This window comes from Seriola aureovittata, chromosome 5, assembly GCF_021018895.1.
Source record: "Seriola aureovittata isolate HTS-2021-v1 ecotype China chromosome 5, ASM2101889v1, whole genome shotgun sequence".
In the NCBI taxonomy this organism is placed as follows: Eukaryota; Metazoa; Chordata; class Actinopteri; order Carangiformes; family Carangidae; genus Seriola; species Seriola aureovittata.
The window spans coordinates 26242575-26260008 of NC_079368.1; the positions used below are offsets into that span (position 1 = coordinate 26242575).

At 40.7% G+C, this 17434-nt stretch overlaps 1 protein-coding gene across 2 annotated transcripts; it reads right to left on the minus strand.

Annotated features, from left to right (window-relative positions):
• Window positions 1–63: 63 nt before the first annotated feature.
• Window positions 64–16794, minus strand: rnf122 (ring finger protein 122). Of its 2 annotated transcripts, none has more exons than XM_056377037.1 (6): window positions 16264–16794; window positions 10412–10568; window positions 2933–2978; window positions 2805–2846; window positions 2602–2681; window positions 64–1830 (listed from the first exon to the last, which is right to left on the minus strand). In XM_056377037.1, exons 1-6 carry the CDS (start codon window positions 16286–16288, stop codon window positions 1716–1718), a joined length of 465 nt encoding a protein of 154 aa, XP_056233012.1. In that variant the 5' UTR covers window positions 16289–16794; the 3' UTR covers window positions 64–1715. The 2 variants fall into 2 exon arrangements, with proteins under 2 accessions (XP_056233012.1, XP_056233010.1); XM_056377035.1 differs by having other exon boundaries at window positions 2602–2684; window positions 16264–16730.
• Window positions 16795–17434: the final 640 nt, after the last annotated feature.

The following is a 17434-nucleotide window of genomic DNA, read 5'->3' on the forward strand; positions in this document are numbered from 1 at the left end:
ATTATTTCACCTGATGGTGGCGCCACATACATGACTATTCGAAAATCAGAAAACAAGAGCGGCTGCGCAAAACAGACAACTGTATTTATTATTGTTTCAAGTTATTTACATCTGTTAGATTACAAAATGTGGAATGTGGCCAGAACATTTCTCTTGCTCGTGTGTTGAAAATGCAACAGGACATTTTACATTTCTTTTCTTGGCACATGGGTGTGAATTCAACAGCCCCAAATGTGTGTGTGTGTGTGTGTGTGTACATGTTTGGCTTTTAATTACAGTGCAGGCGCCTACTGTATCTGGACAATGTGCTTTGTGAGTTTTGTGCTCAATTTAGGCAGTGCTTTGCTTTCTGAATCATTGTAAGTAACAAAAAAAAAAAAAACAACCAAGGAATGTAAAACAAAATCACCAGAAATAATGCCACAAAAATACTGATACTTTGCTTATCTCCAGGTGAAGCAGCATCTATGATACTTCACTTTTATAAAAGCTTCACCACACCTGAAAAGAAGGGACCTGCTGTGCCGCATGGAAATTGTTTTGTGTGTGTGTGTGTGTGTGTTGTGTGTGTGTGTGTGTGTGTGTGTGTGTGTGTATGTATGTGTGTGTGTGTGTTTGTGTGTGTGTGTGTGTGTGTGCATTTAAAGTGCAATATCTAAAACAAAAACTAATTCCAACAAAGAACCAAACTGTTACAGTGAGAGGCAGGAGGAGTCAGTTCCTTTCAAATACATTAACACAATAAAAACATGTCAGAACAATAAAACACTCCGGTGGAAAAACCAACTGGAGCATGTGCAGTATGTAGAACATACATGATACTACTGTGGGTGGGCACCAATATGGATTTTACACTCAGTATCAGTTTTAAGTATCAGCAGAAATCAGTGGCGTTGTGAGAAAGACGATGAAAATACTGATTAATTTGCTACAAGTTGATGAGGTGTGAACCCACCTTTTCCAGCACTTCCTCCCCAGTGTGACTTCAATTTATAATTTTAGGCCAAGTCTTTTAAAAAAGTTCCCTCGAAAGCAGTTTTAACAAACACTGTCTATGTCTTCGCTACAGTAATAACTTTGTTAAACCCTTGTTCATGATTTTGCTGTATTGTTAGCAGTGTAACTTCTGTCAACGTGTCCTCGTGCTATACTGCCGGGGATGCTGAGCAGAAAATATCAATTTCACAGCTTCTTGACTGTAATTTATTCAGACAAGAATATCAATAGCCACAGCTAATATTGATATTATTTCATATCAGTGCCCACAGTGACACACATCACTCATACATGCTCAGAGGGGATCAGCGCCTCCTGCCAAGTGCTGTCATCCTTCCGGACTCATTCGCCCACATCGCTGTGAAAAATTCAACTGTGTCTCCTCCACACCAGTGGTGCCATTAACCTCACTCAAGGCAACAAGAGAAGATGTGAAGGATCGGGTGGAGAGGGGGATGTTGAAAGAAGAGTGGTGGAGTGATGTGTGGGTGGCTGGAGATAATCTCTCAGACACCACAAGGTGTCGTGTTGCCATCTCAGAGATGGTTGCTAGGCAACAGCATCCTTCAGAGTCTTCCTTCGGGTGGTAACTAGGTTACCCCAACTTACTATCATCATGTTGGTGTTTTGCCGTGTTTTAACCGCAAAACAGTGTCCCTCTCCGTGTTGGTCACTAACTTATACCAGCTGCTCCACCCGGGCTGGCAGGTGTTGAGAGGTTACACCAGTTCATCCAGTAGAGTCCCTATGCTGTGGTGCTGCTCAGGGGGGCCAGCTATGGGTTTGTTGCACATGGGGCAGACGCAGCGAACCTCCAGCCACTTTACCAGACACCTGTGCAGAAGAACACAGGCCCTCATCACCAGGTTTGCAACATGAGATCATGATTCCTCTCACACATTTTGACATGTTACACTGATCAAATAAAAGTCAAACAAAAAACAAAATACTTTTAACTTAAGTAAAAGCAGCCATACCAAACAATATAATACTCCAATAAATGCCTTCATGATTGTTGATGTAAAATAATTAGCAGCAAAATGTACTACAAGTATCAAAAGTAAAAGTAAGAGTAAAATAGTGTCCTGAATTTATACAGTGTAATGTTGGGTAGTTTAATCTGATCTGATGGGGGGTTTCCTGTACAGCTTTCTACCCTGGTATAACGCAGCATTACTATAGGGTCCAAGCACCAGACATGTGACATATCTCTTCAACGCGCACTAAATAAGTCAGATAAATTTAGTTATTTTTTATTCCTCGTGTTCAGGGGGACTAAAGTGTGGAAAGGTAAACCACAATTTAATACACCTAATAAACATCAGCTATGCTTACCCTACAAGATCTTCCTACTAGCACTACCTGCCATCTGCACAGTGCATGCTGGGACACATTATAGCCCTGACCACTTCTCTCTCATCCTTATTAGCAATGAGCAGAAAAATGAAACGTAAAAATGAATGAATATAAGTACTGTTGAACAAGGACTCCTGCAGTCAAAAATACTTATCCATCTTACTTATCACTGAACTTCAGATTGAACCGTGTTCATTTTCACCAGCCCAAGCAGGTGCAAAATGGTAACAAGAGCTCTCCTGTACTCACTTCCTGTGGAAAGCATGTTGGCATGGCAACACTCCCAGCTCGTCTTTCACTTTGAAGTCCTCCAGACACACGGCGCATGTCTGCTGTGTGAGTGACAGACAGGACAGAGTGAGAGAAGACAGTCATTTGATGAAATTATCATGGCTCATTTTTAATATCAGTTTCAAGCCGTTTACTCACTAATAATGTTAAAAAATTCTTACCCCATGAAGATTCAACTTTTTTGGATCTCCTTTTAAAACTACCTGTAGAGTAACAAAAAACAAATATGTTAAATAAAGATCCTTTGATTTAGACCTTAAAATGTGCAAAGTATACTTGTCATGCTTACTTCTCTGTATCCAAACCGCTCACTCTGGGCTTGGTGTCGTAGTTTGCTGTGGAAGGATAGAGGAAAAACACCAATAAATAACTTTGGAACTTTACAATTTGTGGAGCCTTCAATCAACCATACTTTGCATTCACGTCCTCTTTAAAATGTTGGAGGATCTGTTCCTCAAGTAAAAGTAGAAATACCTCAATACAAAAACAGTCCATTAAAAATAAAAGTTCTGCAATAAAGTACTTAAGATGTGCTTAAGAAAAATTTGGTGATGTAATGTAATTGAGTACATTAACTCAAGTACTGTACAGTTTTGATGTACTTTACTTTCCATTTCACAATTACAGTAGGATGATCACAAAAATGTACTTCAACCTGCATTTTCTGATTTTCTTCGCCACTTGGGGGCAGTGGAAACAAACTGTAAACACAATCCGAACCTGTTAGCAAACAGCTGCTTATTTACACCTCCAGCAGGTACGGAAGAACATTAGCTTTTCATTTAAAAATCGAACTCCTGTATTCATTCTCCTTTTAGTTCTGTTTTGGTCTCCACCAAGTCCTGAAGGAAATATCTGGCTATTAAGATGCTAAATGCTCCACTATGTTCACCAGCTAGTTGCTAACTATGTCTGTCTGCTGTTTGGTGCTGACTTGCATTTGCCAGGTTGCCAAACACACGACTGCAGAGGAATGTAACTGTGGAAGGTGTAAATAAGCAACTGTTTTCCGAGAGGTTCACTTTATCAACTTTACAAGGGGATAATATCTCAGTGTTGTGTTCAAAATGTGTTTCCTCTGCCGCCAAGAGATCAAAAATCATTATCATCATTAATGCATTAACATGTGAGCACCAACTACCTTACTTTTGAGTAGTTTAATCTGTATCTATACATAAGCATCATATCTTTCTAAACTTAAAATCATAATTAGCAAAGTAACTCATAACTATAGCTGACTAAAAACTAAAACAGTTCCTTCTGGAATGTAGTGGATAAAGTACTGTGCCATTATTATTTATAATCAGTTATAGTACATGTGTTTTAATGTGCTTAGTTTCTTTCCACCACTTTCCATTTGTTTATTAAGAGATAAAGATGTCTGTATATTTATTCCAAGCTGAGTTTAACAGCAGGTCATTTGATTCAGGCAAAGATTTAAGTTTGTGTGGTTAAATTATGGGACTGTGTGTAACTGAAGCTGTGTAATTGCAGGGTTGACTTTGATAATTGACTGTCCTTTCTAACAGCTACAGTGGCCACACATCTGTGGAAAAATACATGTTCCCCTGCAACCACACACACACACACACACACACAAACACACGCATACATATTGTTAACACACTTGACTAATCATGTAACCACACACACATACTAACACACACAAACACACACAAACACACTTACGCACACATATACACAAACACGGCTAATGAGTACGTTGCTGCTTTGAATCCCTGCACCACCCCAAAACCCAACAATGGAGAGGAGATCTTTATCACTTGGCGAGCCGTGTCTGTTCAGGCGGTTATTTTTGGCCTCCTGTTTTTACACAACTAAACATAGACTCAAATGTCCATCACTGTTTGTGATTTGGTCCTGAAACTAAATGTAGCGAGAGCATCTGAGATGAAAGAAGAATGTTTATTTGTGATCTGATCCCCCTCAAAATAGACGAAAAAAAAAAAAAAAAAAAAATGTCAGTGAGTCGGTGCTTAATGTAAGGAAATGAAAGTTATTCGTTGTTTTTGTCTCTCGGTTTATTGTTTACACTGATTGCTGCTAACAATCTTCCATGTGGAACAATGCGAGGATACGCGTTTTACATGTGCTGAGGTTTCCCATGCCTGGAGAATGATGTGAAGTGGGTGAAAGGGGGGCATAACGGAGATCAGTTCAGCTATTGTGCCCGGTTTGCAAGAATAGAAAATCGTCATACAGTTACTATTGACCCGTTCTTACTGTATGAAGCAACAATTGAATTCAACAGGTGTACAGTACACAATATAATAATAGGTGCAGAAATCTTTGGGGAAATCCGATTTACAGTAACAATCTCAACCAAAACAATGTTTTTCTGTCTCAAATACTGTATATTCAACACTATATAAAGAAAGGCAACAAACTTCAATAAAATCTTGAGTTGGGTTAGTATTTGTACAGTTACTTAATTTTTGTTCTTTAGGAGTAATGCAGTAAAGTCTCAAGTCTCAGCTTTAATTTAAGTGAGTTTAAATCAATATAGCTCAATATAGAGAGAACTATGTGGGAGATACAGCCCTTTTATCAGATAGTGCCCAGACTGCAAGGGTTCAAAAGTAAATGCACACGTGGCTACTAAATGTTTCTTTGTCAACTGTGTGTCGTTTCAATGTTAGTTCATGCACAAAAAATGGGGCTCAGAGTCAATGGAGAGTTGAGAGATATCATTTACATTCTCTCTCTCACAGAGATATCAAAGGTAGTTGGTTTGCCAGAATCAACAGTTGGGTACTTTTTTTTTTTTTAAAAGCAGGTGATAACAGGAAAACTATTAAATATCAAACGAACCAGTTGACTGAGGAAAATGAATCTTTTGTGAATGAGCAGAAAATCATTTACATGGTGAAGAAAAACCTCTTTACGACTGCACATCAAGTCAAGAATGCTCTCCAGGATGTAGGCGTACATGTTTCCTTGATAACAATCAAGAGACTTCATGATCATAACATCAGAGGATTCACCACAAAATTCAAACCCCCTGTAAACCTCAAAAGGCAAAGCAAATTTATATAGTACCATTCAGACACAAGGTCAGTCAATGTATTAAAACTGCAACAAAAGAAAACACAGTAATGATCAGAAAGGGGAACCTCAGAAATGTTTTGACCTTTTGGAAATATTTAGATCTGAACTATGTCCCTTGTTCTGTGTTGAATCTGTTACATGCTGGGAAAGTCCAAAGTTATCCAGGATGTACAAAAGATCTTTGTCACTGCCACCTTTGGGATTATCAAAATGAATATTGAAATCCCCCACTATGACAACACAGTTAAGGGGGATATTTGTAAGTTTTCTCTGCTGTGTGACTGGGGCTAGCTAGTTAGCATGCTAACTTCGGTAGAAGAATATAAGTGATAGAAACAAGAATTAACATTGACGTTGCTCCCCACCGCTGGAGACAGCAGCAAAGAAATGAAGTTTGATGCTGAACTCGCTGCTGCACTATTGCTTTCATTTAACAAAGTTTCAGTTACAAACATAATTTTTCTTGATAATAAAATCATTAATAAATAATGACTTGTCAGCCAGAGGCCTGATATTTAATAAAGCTAAGTTTAGTGCACTAAAAGCATTGTGTGACACAATCTGTGGCTGACGCACAACCGGAGTCAGATTAGATAAAGTAGCTGTGCGCTTTGAGTACACTTTGTTCATCCTGATGCTGGTTAAAATTGGAATGGCAGATATAGGAGCTGTTCCTCGCTGTCTGTGGTGGGCTGGATCAACAGCAGGGAGGGAGACGTAAGCTGAAAGGGGGTGTGGGGTAAGGACCCAGGTGGTCCTAGATGTCAGCATGCCCTGTAACGCTAATTGTACGGAGCTTGCCCTTGCTTTGTTTGGATAGGCAGGAAATTTTGGTGCCACACTGTAAGATCTCGTCTGTCCCTTTTATCTGCACCCTTAGCTTTTGTGAGATATTTCTGAGAGGTGAGGCGGGAGGGAGGGGGTAGAGATTGGGACTGATCCATGGCGTTGTCCTTGTTGTGCTGGGTAGAAAACAATAATCTTCTTTCCACAGATTTTACTGACCCTTTCCAAATACCAGCAGTGGGGCGCTGGAGGCCATAGGTCAAGTTGGCAGTAAGGCTATGGACGCCCACTCTGTTTAAATGAACCCAGTCCACAATGTAACAGTTTCATTGCTCCCAGAACAATTTGAAATTGTCAATTGAAGCTCAGTTTTTGAACCGTGATGTGGAGGACTGCCAGGTATTTAATGCCAGCTGAGGACAGGCTGCAGTGCCCAAAAACAAATACAAAGAAAATGGTTTCTAAGTTCTGGATCATGGACTGATGGAACAAAACTCAACTTCTCTCATAATGATGAAAGGAACATTTCATGATGCAAAGCCACCACCACAATTTGTCGGACATGGTATTTAGATTTAGCCAAATGTATCAAGACTAATTGGGAAACATTTCATCATCCAGCACGACAACGATCCTAAACAAACGTCCGAAGCAACCAAAAAGCTTTTCAGTATAAAGATGTGGATTAATCATGACTGGTCAAGTCAATCACCTGACCTCAATCTGATTGAGCTGCATTCTAGCTGCTGAAGACCAGACTAAAGGGAAGATAAAACCCTAACCCCTTTTTTCCACAGATTGAAAAACACAGACAATGACCTGATAACACTTTCTATGTTCTATGTCCATGTGTCAGGTTGAGGTGACCTCCAACCTGCCGTTTGTATTGTTATAGCATTTAGTACTTAACTGTTACTTTATTTTTCTCACTCTCTGTTTGTCCTCCAATCCTCTGCAGTTAAGAAACTGTATGTCTGCATGGACATTCTCAGTGTCACGGGGCTGCATGGGTTTCGAAAAGAGGTTTGAGTGGGTACATTAACCTGTCATGTTTCCTGTTGGCCAATGAGCGACCACATTAAGATGTAGAAACAGCCTGTTGCGTTGGGATATGTACCCTCAAGGGATTTCACAAGTCCAGTCTCAAGGATCACTGACAGTAATTAAATGAGTCAGTGAATTTATTTGGGGATAGACGCTCCGGTAGCTTAATATCTCTGCCCTCAGTCCACGTATCGTCTGGCTAAAAAAACACTCTCAGCTCGCCCCTGCGCCTCGTGGTTCTCAAAATATCTCTCCGACTAGCTGCTCTGTTATTGACTATAAACCCAGCTGTGTCAGAGAAGATTGGGGTATAATTAAAGATATGATATTTTTGGTATGTGCCCTTGTGGTTGCAGGTACTGCTGCGTCCACACCCCCACTTGGTGCAAGGATAAGCACAAAAGCAAAGCATCATGTTTGGCAAACCTCACCTTGATTTCAAGGCATTTTAGAAAACTTCATATAACATATTATACATATAATTGCAGCATATAATTAAAGGAGGAATACTTACATAGAAGAACAGAGACAGACTTGGATTTTTCACCATAATGTTAAAATCAAACTCCCTGACACACAGGATCTAGAGAGAGTCTGTCTAAGAGAGAGATAATACGAAACCTGCCCCCAACAGGGAATGGCATTCATCACTCAGTATTCATCTGATGAATCACCCGGTCTATAAATGAATTCACAATCACACTCCTACCCAAGACTACCGTGTGTGTTAATGGGGCTGAAAGGAAGTGACTCACTGGATATGATTCACAGGCAAGTGCTTCAAAAGAAATAGGAAGGATCTAAGCTTTTCTGACAGAGTTGATGGTCAATTTAGTGGTGAGCCCAGGCCAAACAAAACATCCATGATTACAGAAATTTGTCTGACCCCAACACAACCACCTAGGCTTTGATAAATACTGAGATGTGTTCTGGTTTTATTTGATACTATTTGAATCAACTTTTTCGGAAGGTTTTCTTTTCTCTTGGTGGTAACTACAGTGTAAAAATATCTCAAAGATAAAAAACATGCTCTGAATTGATGCTTGATTTTCTGTCTTTTAAAGCTTTTACTCGAGGTTTGCCTAAGAGCTAAAACATAGGGATTCTCTGTTTCTTAAAATATTTGATCTCCAAATACTGATCACTTTTAACTGGGCAAATTTCATTCTGTCACATTCTCTTTACACATGATCTTCATCATGATCTTCAGATGGAGTTATAGATAGATATAGATGTGGACTTCAAGGTGAAGGTTCATTCCTGATTTTGGAAATTACAGGTTCATTTAGTGAGTTTTTGAGCTTTTGATTTTTTTTTTAAGTCAACATACACGTGAGGTCTTTAAAATGCTCAGGAAAAAAGGAACATTGATTATCTACAGTTCTGTGACATCTGAGCAAATGCCATCTGCTGCTGATGGAGATCATGATCATATGACTGAAAGCTCCAGAACAGCTGCTGAGTGGACCTTGGGATGAGACTGTTTCATCAATTCCTTTATTTCTTTTATTTATTGGCCGAACAACACTCAAATTTAAACCTGCAATTTTTTTGGCCACAACAGCTACTAAATACAAGTTTTGGTGTGGACATTTTTTTGTCAGCTGGTGTTGTGAGGTTTGGTTGATATTATTATTTCCATTTGGTGCAGTTGCTAGGATTCAGTTATCTCCAATTATAGAGAAAGTATGAGCTGCACAGGAGGAAAATGTACAAAACTCAGCTGAAAAGCCACATATCTACTGGATACCAGCTACCACTGTTCCTGACATTCATTTGCATTTTGACATTTCCATTTGTGTTTTGCTATGTTTTCCAGATGGCACGCTGGCTATGCATGTCTCCAGCCAACAGACACGTTTCTTTTAATTGTTTGACATTTTGATAACACAGCCAGTTTGGAGAGCAATTCAAAATCATGTCTCATGCCAAAAATAGCACACCACATTAGGAGGTGTCAGGTAATTTGACAAATACAGATGCTCAGTCACCCAAAGAGAGCTATAAAAAAGAAAGAAAAAAAAAAACCCCCTTCTGCAGGTGTTGACGTTTCCTGATGTTTATTCTGAGCACAGTTTCTCTGCAGTTTTCCTCACTACTGTCCTCATACATTGTGATGGTCTGCTTCCTGTTGCCTCATATCCTGTCCTTCAGACACAAACGTCCCCTCAGCTCTTCAGGGAGTTCACTGTCAGCGGCAGGGGAGGTCACCCTGTTCCTCTTTTTTTATACCTCCTTCCCTCCCTCACTGTGTTTCTGGCCTGCAGACACACACAATCTCCTTACTGTAGGGGTGTCAGTCGGTCTACAGCTTTGGTCTAAAATATCTCAACAGCTATTGCATGGATTGCCATTAAATGTGGTACACTTAAGGATGAATTGTAATCACTTTGGTGAAAATGTCACTTTGTTCGCAATTTACTTTATATTCCACATTTTCAAACCTGTGCTATTTTATTCTGGTTGAATCAGACTCTGGTTCATTTCCTCTCTTGGTAGGATTCACAGCAGTCATACAAAAGTGCAGAGCAAAACAGCCACACACAGACCTTTTAGAGGAAGTGGTCTCAGTTAGATCACAAACAAACTCTAGAGAGGTTAGTTTGGGGTGGGAACATGATCCAACCTCAATCTGACCCGACTACATGGTGAACTTTGCAGGTTTGAGATAAATGGTTACCATAGTCAGGTGCACTTTGCATACTGGGATGTGGATGAGCGAAGGCAACAGTAGCTAGAAGTTGAACAAGTAATTTGTCTTCATGACATCTGGGCAGGTAGGACCTTGATCAGGACCTTCTTCCTCTGTTTTCTACCTCCTGCTTTTCTTGTTTTTTCTCCACATATTTCTTGTGTTTTTGCCCCTCACCTGATAAAGTAACAGCAGAAGATGAGGCTCAGAATGAAGACAAAGATGCCTGTCCCGAAGATGACCATGTAGATGTTCAGAGGCAGGTCCTGGAAGGTGATGGGCGGCATGGTGCACGACTTGTTGGCGTAAACCAGTCCAAGACCACAGAAGCACCCTAAACAAAGACATATGGAAGATTTAAAAACACATTTGCAGGAAGAACATAGTCAAGAGTGGAGGCCTGACACTGCCACGTGTAACAATATGTCTCAAAACACAAGTGAATGCAACGGTGCACATACTTCTTTTTAAAATACTCTGCCACTCATGGGAAGCTGAGGGTCAGACCTGTAGCTGTGTCTGCCTCCAAACACACACATACACAGACACAAAGGTCGAGGGAAAGAGGTAGAGAATGACTGCACTTTCCTGTAATGGAAAATTAGTCCTTTTCAATGTTGTACTTCAGCATTAAAACACTCTTAATGCGGTATCCAAGCAACATGGACGTCTCTCTTCACACGGCAGATCCACATGTATTTGCCCGATAAAGGGTCAGTGCATTTAGAAGCATTAGTGGACAGATGAGAAAGTAACAGTTAGCCATAGATGAAAAGATTATATTTGTCAGCCATCTATTGTTAAATTGAAATGAAATAGTTTTCAAGACAAAAAGCACTAACACTCTGAGAATCAGTGAGTGCAATTTGATTAAAATGGCACCATTGAGGTGATTCAGCCATATACACTGCTGGTGACTAGAAGTACATTAAAGATGCAGCAGTGTGATGTTTTCATGTCTTGAACTGAACCTGCTTTGACGCTACATTCCTCCAAGCAGGCACTGGACGTCAACGTAACGACAGGAAGATCTTGAACTCTAACGTCGGACAGACATTCAATTTTGGCTAAATACTTGCTAATTGACATTGTGAACAACACCACTTAAAACCAGCAAAATATCAACGTCATCATCAGTATTCTATGTCATATTGATGTTGGCAGTAGTCATTGAACTTCGGTCACCTGAGGTCCCGACCTACATTCAACCAGATATCAACATCTAACAACGTTGGTGGCCAGCTGCGTGCCTGCAGGGCTGTCTGTGTTTGTTTTACTGGGAGACGGATTATCACTGTAGCGGTGGTCTGTGCTGAAGATTTAAGAACAAATGTGGCACGACTTTGGACAGGTTGCAGTATGTGTGTAGTTTCCAGTATTTGATGGATTGTGTTTATTGTGTATAAATACATTGAGAACAACCATGGATTCCTGGAGTGCAAGCAAAGGAGTCATGGGAGAAACCATTGTAGATTAGATAGGCAGAGACAAAGAGATACAGAGAGCCCACGTGCTTGTATGAGTAATGAGAAATGAGTATCTGCATGTGAGAGTGGGCTTTGTGAGATCAGGGTCACACTAACCCAGTGAGTGATAGTGAATCGGCACCGACACAGGCCTCTCAGGGGGCTGTGTGCCACAAAGGGGAAGAAAGAAACACTACACTCTCACTGTAGAAACAAACTGTGGTGTATGAAACTGCACAGTTCAAATTTTAAAAATAAATAGACGGATGAAAGGATGAACAGATGAATGGATGGATGGATGGATGGATGGATGGATGGATGGATGGACGGATGGATGGATGGATGGATGGACGGGTGGACAAAAGGATGGATAAATGGACAGACAGATAGGTGGATGATGAACATGTGGAAGGATGAATGGATGATGGAAGGAGAGCTGGATACGTGAATGGATGGATGGTGGACGGATGGTCGGACAAACAAATGCATGGATGGACAAATGGGTGGACACGTGGACGTATGGGGGGAGGAAAAGACAGATGAATGGATGAATGAATAGGTAGTTGGACACATGGATGGAAATGCAGGTGATGGATGGATGGACAGACAGATGGATGGATGAATACACAGATAGAAGGATGGATGAGGGGATGAATGGACGGATGGAGACCTTTACCAGTTTCATTTCCCTGTGATAGGTATTGTTTTCTCGGGGCACAGTTTTTTTTGATCGATCCTGGTATTTCTAGTCACTCCTGCAGCCAAAGTAACACGTTGACATTTCTATTTGACATTTTCTCCCGCCTCACAGTGGACGCTGCAGTATGAGAGGATCAATACTTCCCGCCTCTTCGTTCCACTCCCGCAGAATGAGCAGTGATGCTCCATTAATCGAGGCTCTTCACTGATGTCTGCACGTTCAAGTTCCATCACAAAATGATTTCACTCAGCGATCATTACCAGAGACATCTGCGTTTGCCTGAACCTCCATCAACACCATCAACATGGGAGTGTAAATTAAACACAAACTGATCGAAGCACATGTGCAGAGCTGCAGGCAGGATTTTACGAATACCCAGGTCATGGGTCAAAATACACATTTCATCTATTTTTATAATATTTTCTATAAATTTTATCTAACTGCAGTGGAGAATACTAAATACCTTTTGATTTCAGATTTCATTTGAACAGTCTGAAGAGGTCAAAACTCCAGCAACACTTGTAGTATAAAGACCTAAAGTACTTTTACTTAAGTACTGTACTTAAGTACAATTTTCAGGTACTTGTACTTTACTTGAATATTTCAATTTAATGCTACATTTCAGAAGCCAAAATATAAGACAATGTCAAAGATTAAACCAGTAGTTCCAGTCTTTTTGATGTGTGACCCCTGACAATAAATCAGTGTCTATTTAGTGTCACATTTTGTAAGTCTACTAGTTGTTAACAGTTCCACCAAAAGTGTCTCATTAAATGTCACGGATGGTTTTATCTAACTGATTATTTGAGGCCTAACAAGGTCAAATTATTCAATGTTTCACTAAATTGCACAGGTCCAAGAAAAGTCCCCAAAAAAAAAACATATAGTATATGTTACAGGATTATGTTTTTTCTTCTCTCCTCTCCCATTAATCATCATATGACCCCTCAAATTAATCTAGTGCCCCCTTGAAGGGCCTCGACCCCTCCGTTGACCCTTCCTAAAGCCTGATGCTGGATTTTGCTGGAAAGCACTCACACAACAGTCATACAGAAAAAGAACAGGGGATAATTAATATTGTTACTATTATTATTATTGAATAAGTCAATAATACGGTCAGGACCGTAACAGAGGCAATTAGTGGGAATTATATTTGAGTGTAAGAAAAAAAATCTAATAATGAAATATCGGCCAATGTTAATTTTCTTTACAGAATCAATAATGTGTCCAAGACATTTTACAGTTGAAAAAGAATGTTGCTCTTCCTCTCTGGTGGACAAACTGGAGAAGGGTGACAAAATATTTATCAGCTGAAATGTATAAACTATATCGACACTGTATGTCTGCAGTGAACTAATACCAGCTGATATATGAGCTTGGAAACAACTGCACTAAACTAGCAAACTGTCTATAAAGCAGTTAGCTTCACCTAAAGTAGCTACTTTTACTTCAGATACTGTAAGTGGAGTTTGATGATATTACTTGGACTTTTTGGGGAAATTTGGAATAAAGGACTTTCCCTTTCATAATCAAGTTGTTTTTTACACTACATGTGCTCCTGCGTTTTAGCCTCTTCAGACTGTTTCCCTTCCTCATATACAGTCAAATGCTTAGATATTGAGTCAGAATCAGCCTTTAAAAAAAACCAACATGTACGTGTAACCTGCACTATTGTAAAATGAAACCTCCTTCGAGTGGTTAGACCCTCCATATTCCCAGAATATCACTGAGGGCATGGCCTCAGCTGGAGACACATGAAGACGTGACCATGAAAGCAAACAGGCGGGTAGACCTAATTTTCGCCATCACGTTTACATTTGTCGTACAATCTGCTTCACAAAGATCACCAGCAGACAAAGAGACTCACGCAGCGTGTGGGGGGAGTACACGTCTCTGCTCATGTATTCATGTCACTGCATGGCTGATGGCACAAATCACCTGTGAAGCTGCTGCACACTCACAATCCGAATCTGGGTCATTTGTATTCAAGTCTTTATGTGTGTGTTCATCATGTCACGACTGTCTCTATGTATGTGCCCTCACGTCGTACATGTTTGTATGCATGGAGGGCAGACAGCTATATGTGGTATTTTGCTTTGGGAGGAGCCCTGTATGACCACTGACCTATATATTGGCACACTCAGGAGGCGCCCCGTTGCCATGGCGCCAAGAGTCGCAGATGCAGAAAAAGGATGAGGGCTAGCTAGCGAAAGTTCTCATTTTTGACGACAGAGAGAATCTGAGTCACTCGTGTTGAGTTTCAGCCGTGAAAGATTCCTGTGTTGTTGTTCAGAACGGCAGGAAAGTCCCCGTGTGATTTGACAGAGCTGTAAAATACCTCGAATATGGCAGCTTCCCTGACAGCTCCTATGAGATGCCTGGTGGGGTTTTGTCCTATATACGCCAGACTCACACAAAGCTGCTTCGTCTTCTTCTTCTGCTGCTGCTGCTGCCGCTTGCACTAAAGACAGAACTTCCCATCAAATATTCAGCAGTTCACATGGGGGGGAAACACTCAAGCCTTGCCTGCATGGCTGCTGCTGCTGCTGGTTTTCAGGAAGAAAGCAGCTTGGACCCAAAAACTCTCCATCATACGCTTAAAAGTGCTACATGTGCCACGTATAAACACTGGAACAAATAGGCACGATCACAGATGAAGTGACACACAGAGCAGACGCTGAGCTGTGGCTGCCTGATACTGCTTCATTTTTCCAGCAGATAGTCACTCTTTGATACTGTGTTACTGTGTGTGTGTGTGTACTATTTCCCCTATGAATAGCAGGGGAGTTGAGCAGCACAAAGGGAGTAATTGTTCTTGTCTGAACACCACCAACAGTCCAACGAGGAGGCTGCTGTGGCTGCTGCACTCAACCAAGCGAAGGCAAAGGAAAGAGACCACTAATCCATCATCCAGGTCTCACTGTGACAATGAAGCCCTGACGCACCATTTCACTGCTATGAAAGGACTCATTTTCTTTAAGCACGTCTGACGCATCTCCGGACGCAAAAACGGCAGTTTGAAAAAAGACAGAGAAGTTGTTTAGACTTTTGTAGATAATTGGTCAAGGCCAAGAAGCGTGTAAGTGAGAGACTGCAGATAGAGTGAGTCAGTGTAAACAAGATTACCCAGGGTGGCAAATGTTACACAGAGAGCACAATGGCTGGCTTTGTGTGGCTCTCAATTGGAATTAGATATAATACGGGATTATATTGATTAAGCAGCCTAGGTAAATTAAAATATAATTAATAAGTGGATAACTTTACTTTAAGTACTCCTATTTAGCTTTTATAAGCATTTTACAAAACATTTAGCAACTAGTCTATAATACACTATAATGTAATCTGCAGATTATCTTTTCTTATTTAATCTTTTTGTCCATAAAATGTCAGAAAATTGTGAAAAACGCCTGTTATAATTTCCCTCAGCCCAAGAGATGCGTCAAGTACCTTGTTATGTTTGAACAAAAGTTGAAAATAAAACAGATATTCAGTTTACTGTCCTATATAACAAAGAAAAGATCCTCACATCTGAGAAGCTTGAACCAGGGACTAAGGTGATTTAAGTTTTGTTAATTAGTGATAATGTAGGGCACTATAAACTCACTGTTAAGTAGGCTATTATTTTAAAAAGTAGTGATTTTGTTTTCCTTTAGCAGGAAGGTGCGGCAAATTGTCTTTTCTCAGACAGGAAACGTCTAAATTTAGAAAACACTGGAGTGATTCAAAGACTTACAGTCTTGCTGTGTAATCTGACTGCCATCAGAAATTCACTCCCCTATAAATAACAGGCTATATTGCACATTAGAATCACAGAGGCCTGTAACAAACACAGCTCTAACAGTATAAAAATGACTGCTGCTCACCGTTACACCACTGAAACGGGTGCATCAATGCACCAGAGGGAGTCCTTGCCGGCGGGATCCGATTCGTGTTTACCAACAAGCCGCAGGCGCCTGTGCAGATGGATGACCGCAGTAAAGTGCCCGAGTCGAGCCGGTGAGCGTGTACCAGTAGTGGGAAAGCTGAGTGAGACAATGGCACCTGTTTGAAAAAAAAGGGTCGTAAAAGACGAATAAAAAGGTGAAAAAAAGCAAAAGTTGAAGCGTGTTTATGTCACATTATCTAGGCGCTCGTTCGTCCCCGCAGACTCAAAAAGGAGAACTGTTGATGTGGATTTCCCCAGCTTCTCCTCGCTGTGGCTGTTGTGACTGTTATTATTAATAGACGGCATATAACCCTGACCCAGCAGCGGCAGTGAACAGCATCTGTGTGAGAGGGGGGAAACTAGAGCAGTGGCTCGGTTTCCCTGCTCCCGCCCCTCCGCAGAGGCTACTGACGTGCAGCGGGAACCAATCCTCAGCCTGCCTGGGTCGGGGTGTGTTGTGACGGCCTGGCGTGTGTTTTCTGCCGGTGATCATCATCACCATCACCATCGGTTACTACTACATGTCTGTCTTCAAGGTTTATTCATTAAGGGACAAAATCAGGGGCAAGATTTTAGGTTATGAGTCCAAGTCTTCTCTCTCTTGCAGGGTCGCATTTGCCCTCTAAGAGACCCTGGGGCAAAAATCAGCCATGGGCACCCACTGCCCCACTTTTGTCTTTCTATTCTTTAATCAATTATTCAATCATCAGAAATGTAATCAGCCACTATTCTGATGACTGACTATTTAATTGTCGTTAATGAACATGACTTGACATGTTTTTGTGGTCTGTAAAACATCATCAATGGAAATCAGCTCATGTTTCTCATTAACTTGATGTAACTAGTTGACAGTTCACTCAACTCATTAAATTTCCGAAGGAACATGATATTAGCATAGTCTTCCCAGCATGCATCTGTTGATTGTTAAGTGAGATTTTTTAGATTTTGAGATTGTATTTATTCACTTAACTGCTCAATTACAGTTTATTTCCCTAAGTGAAAGTCTGCATGCCGTGTCAAAGTTGTCTCCACATTGCCAGGGGTAAAACTCTGGCAGGAAAGCAATAAATGAATGAATCCTTTATTTGAGATTGATGGTTCATTCTTGA

Bases quoted from the DNA above. Each gene is read 5' to 3' on its own strand.
- rnf122 (XM_056377035.1), bottom strand. From the start codon at position 16,288: ATGCACCCGTTTCAGTGGTGTAACG. The intron at 2,979-10,411 runs GTGAGGGGCAAA...ATCCTTCCACAG, and splicing joins TTCTGCTGTTACTTTATCAG to CAAACTACGACACCAAGCCC. The intron at 2,685-2,804 runs GTAAGAATTTTT...TCACTCACACAG, and splicing joins AAAAGTTGAATCTTCATGGG to CAGACATGCGCCGTGTGTCT.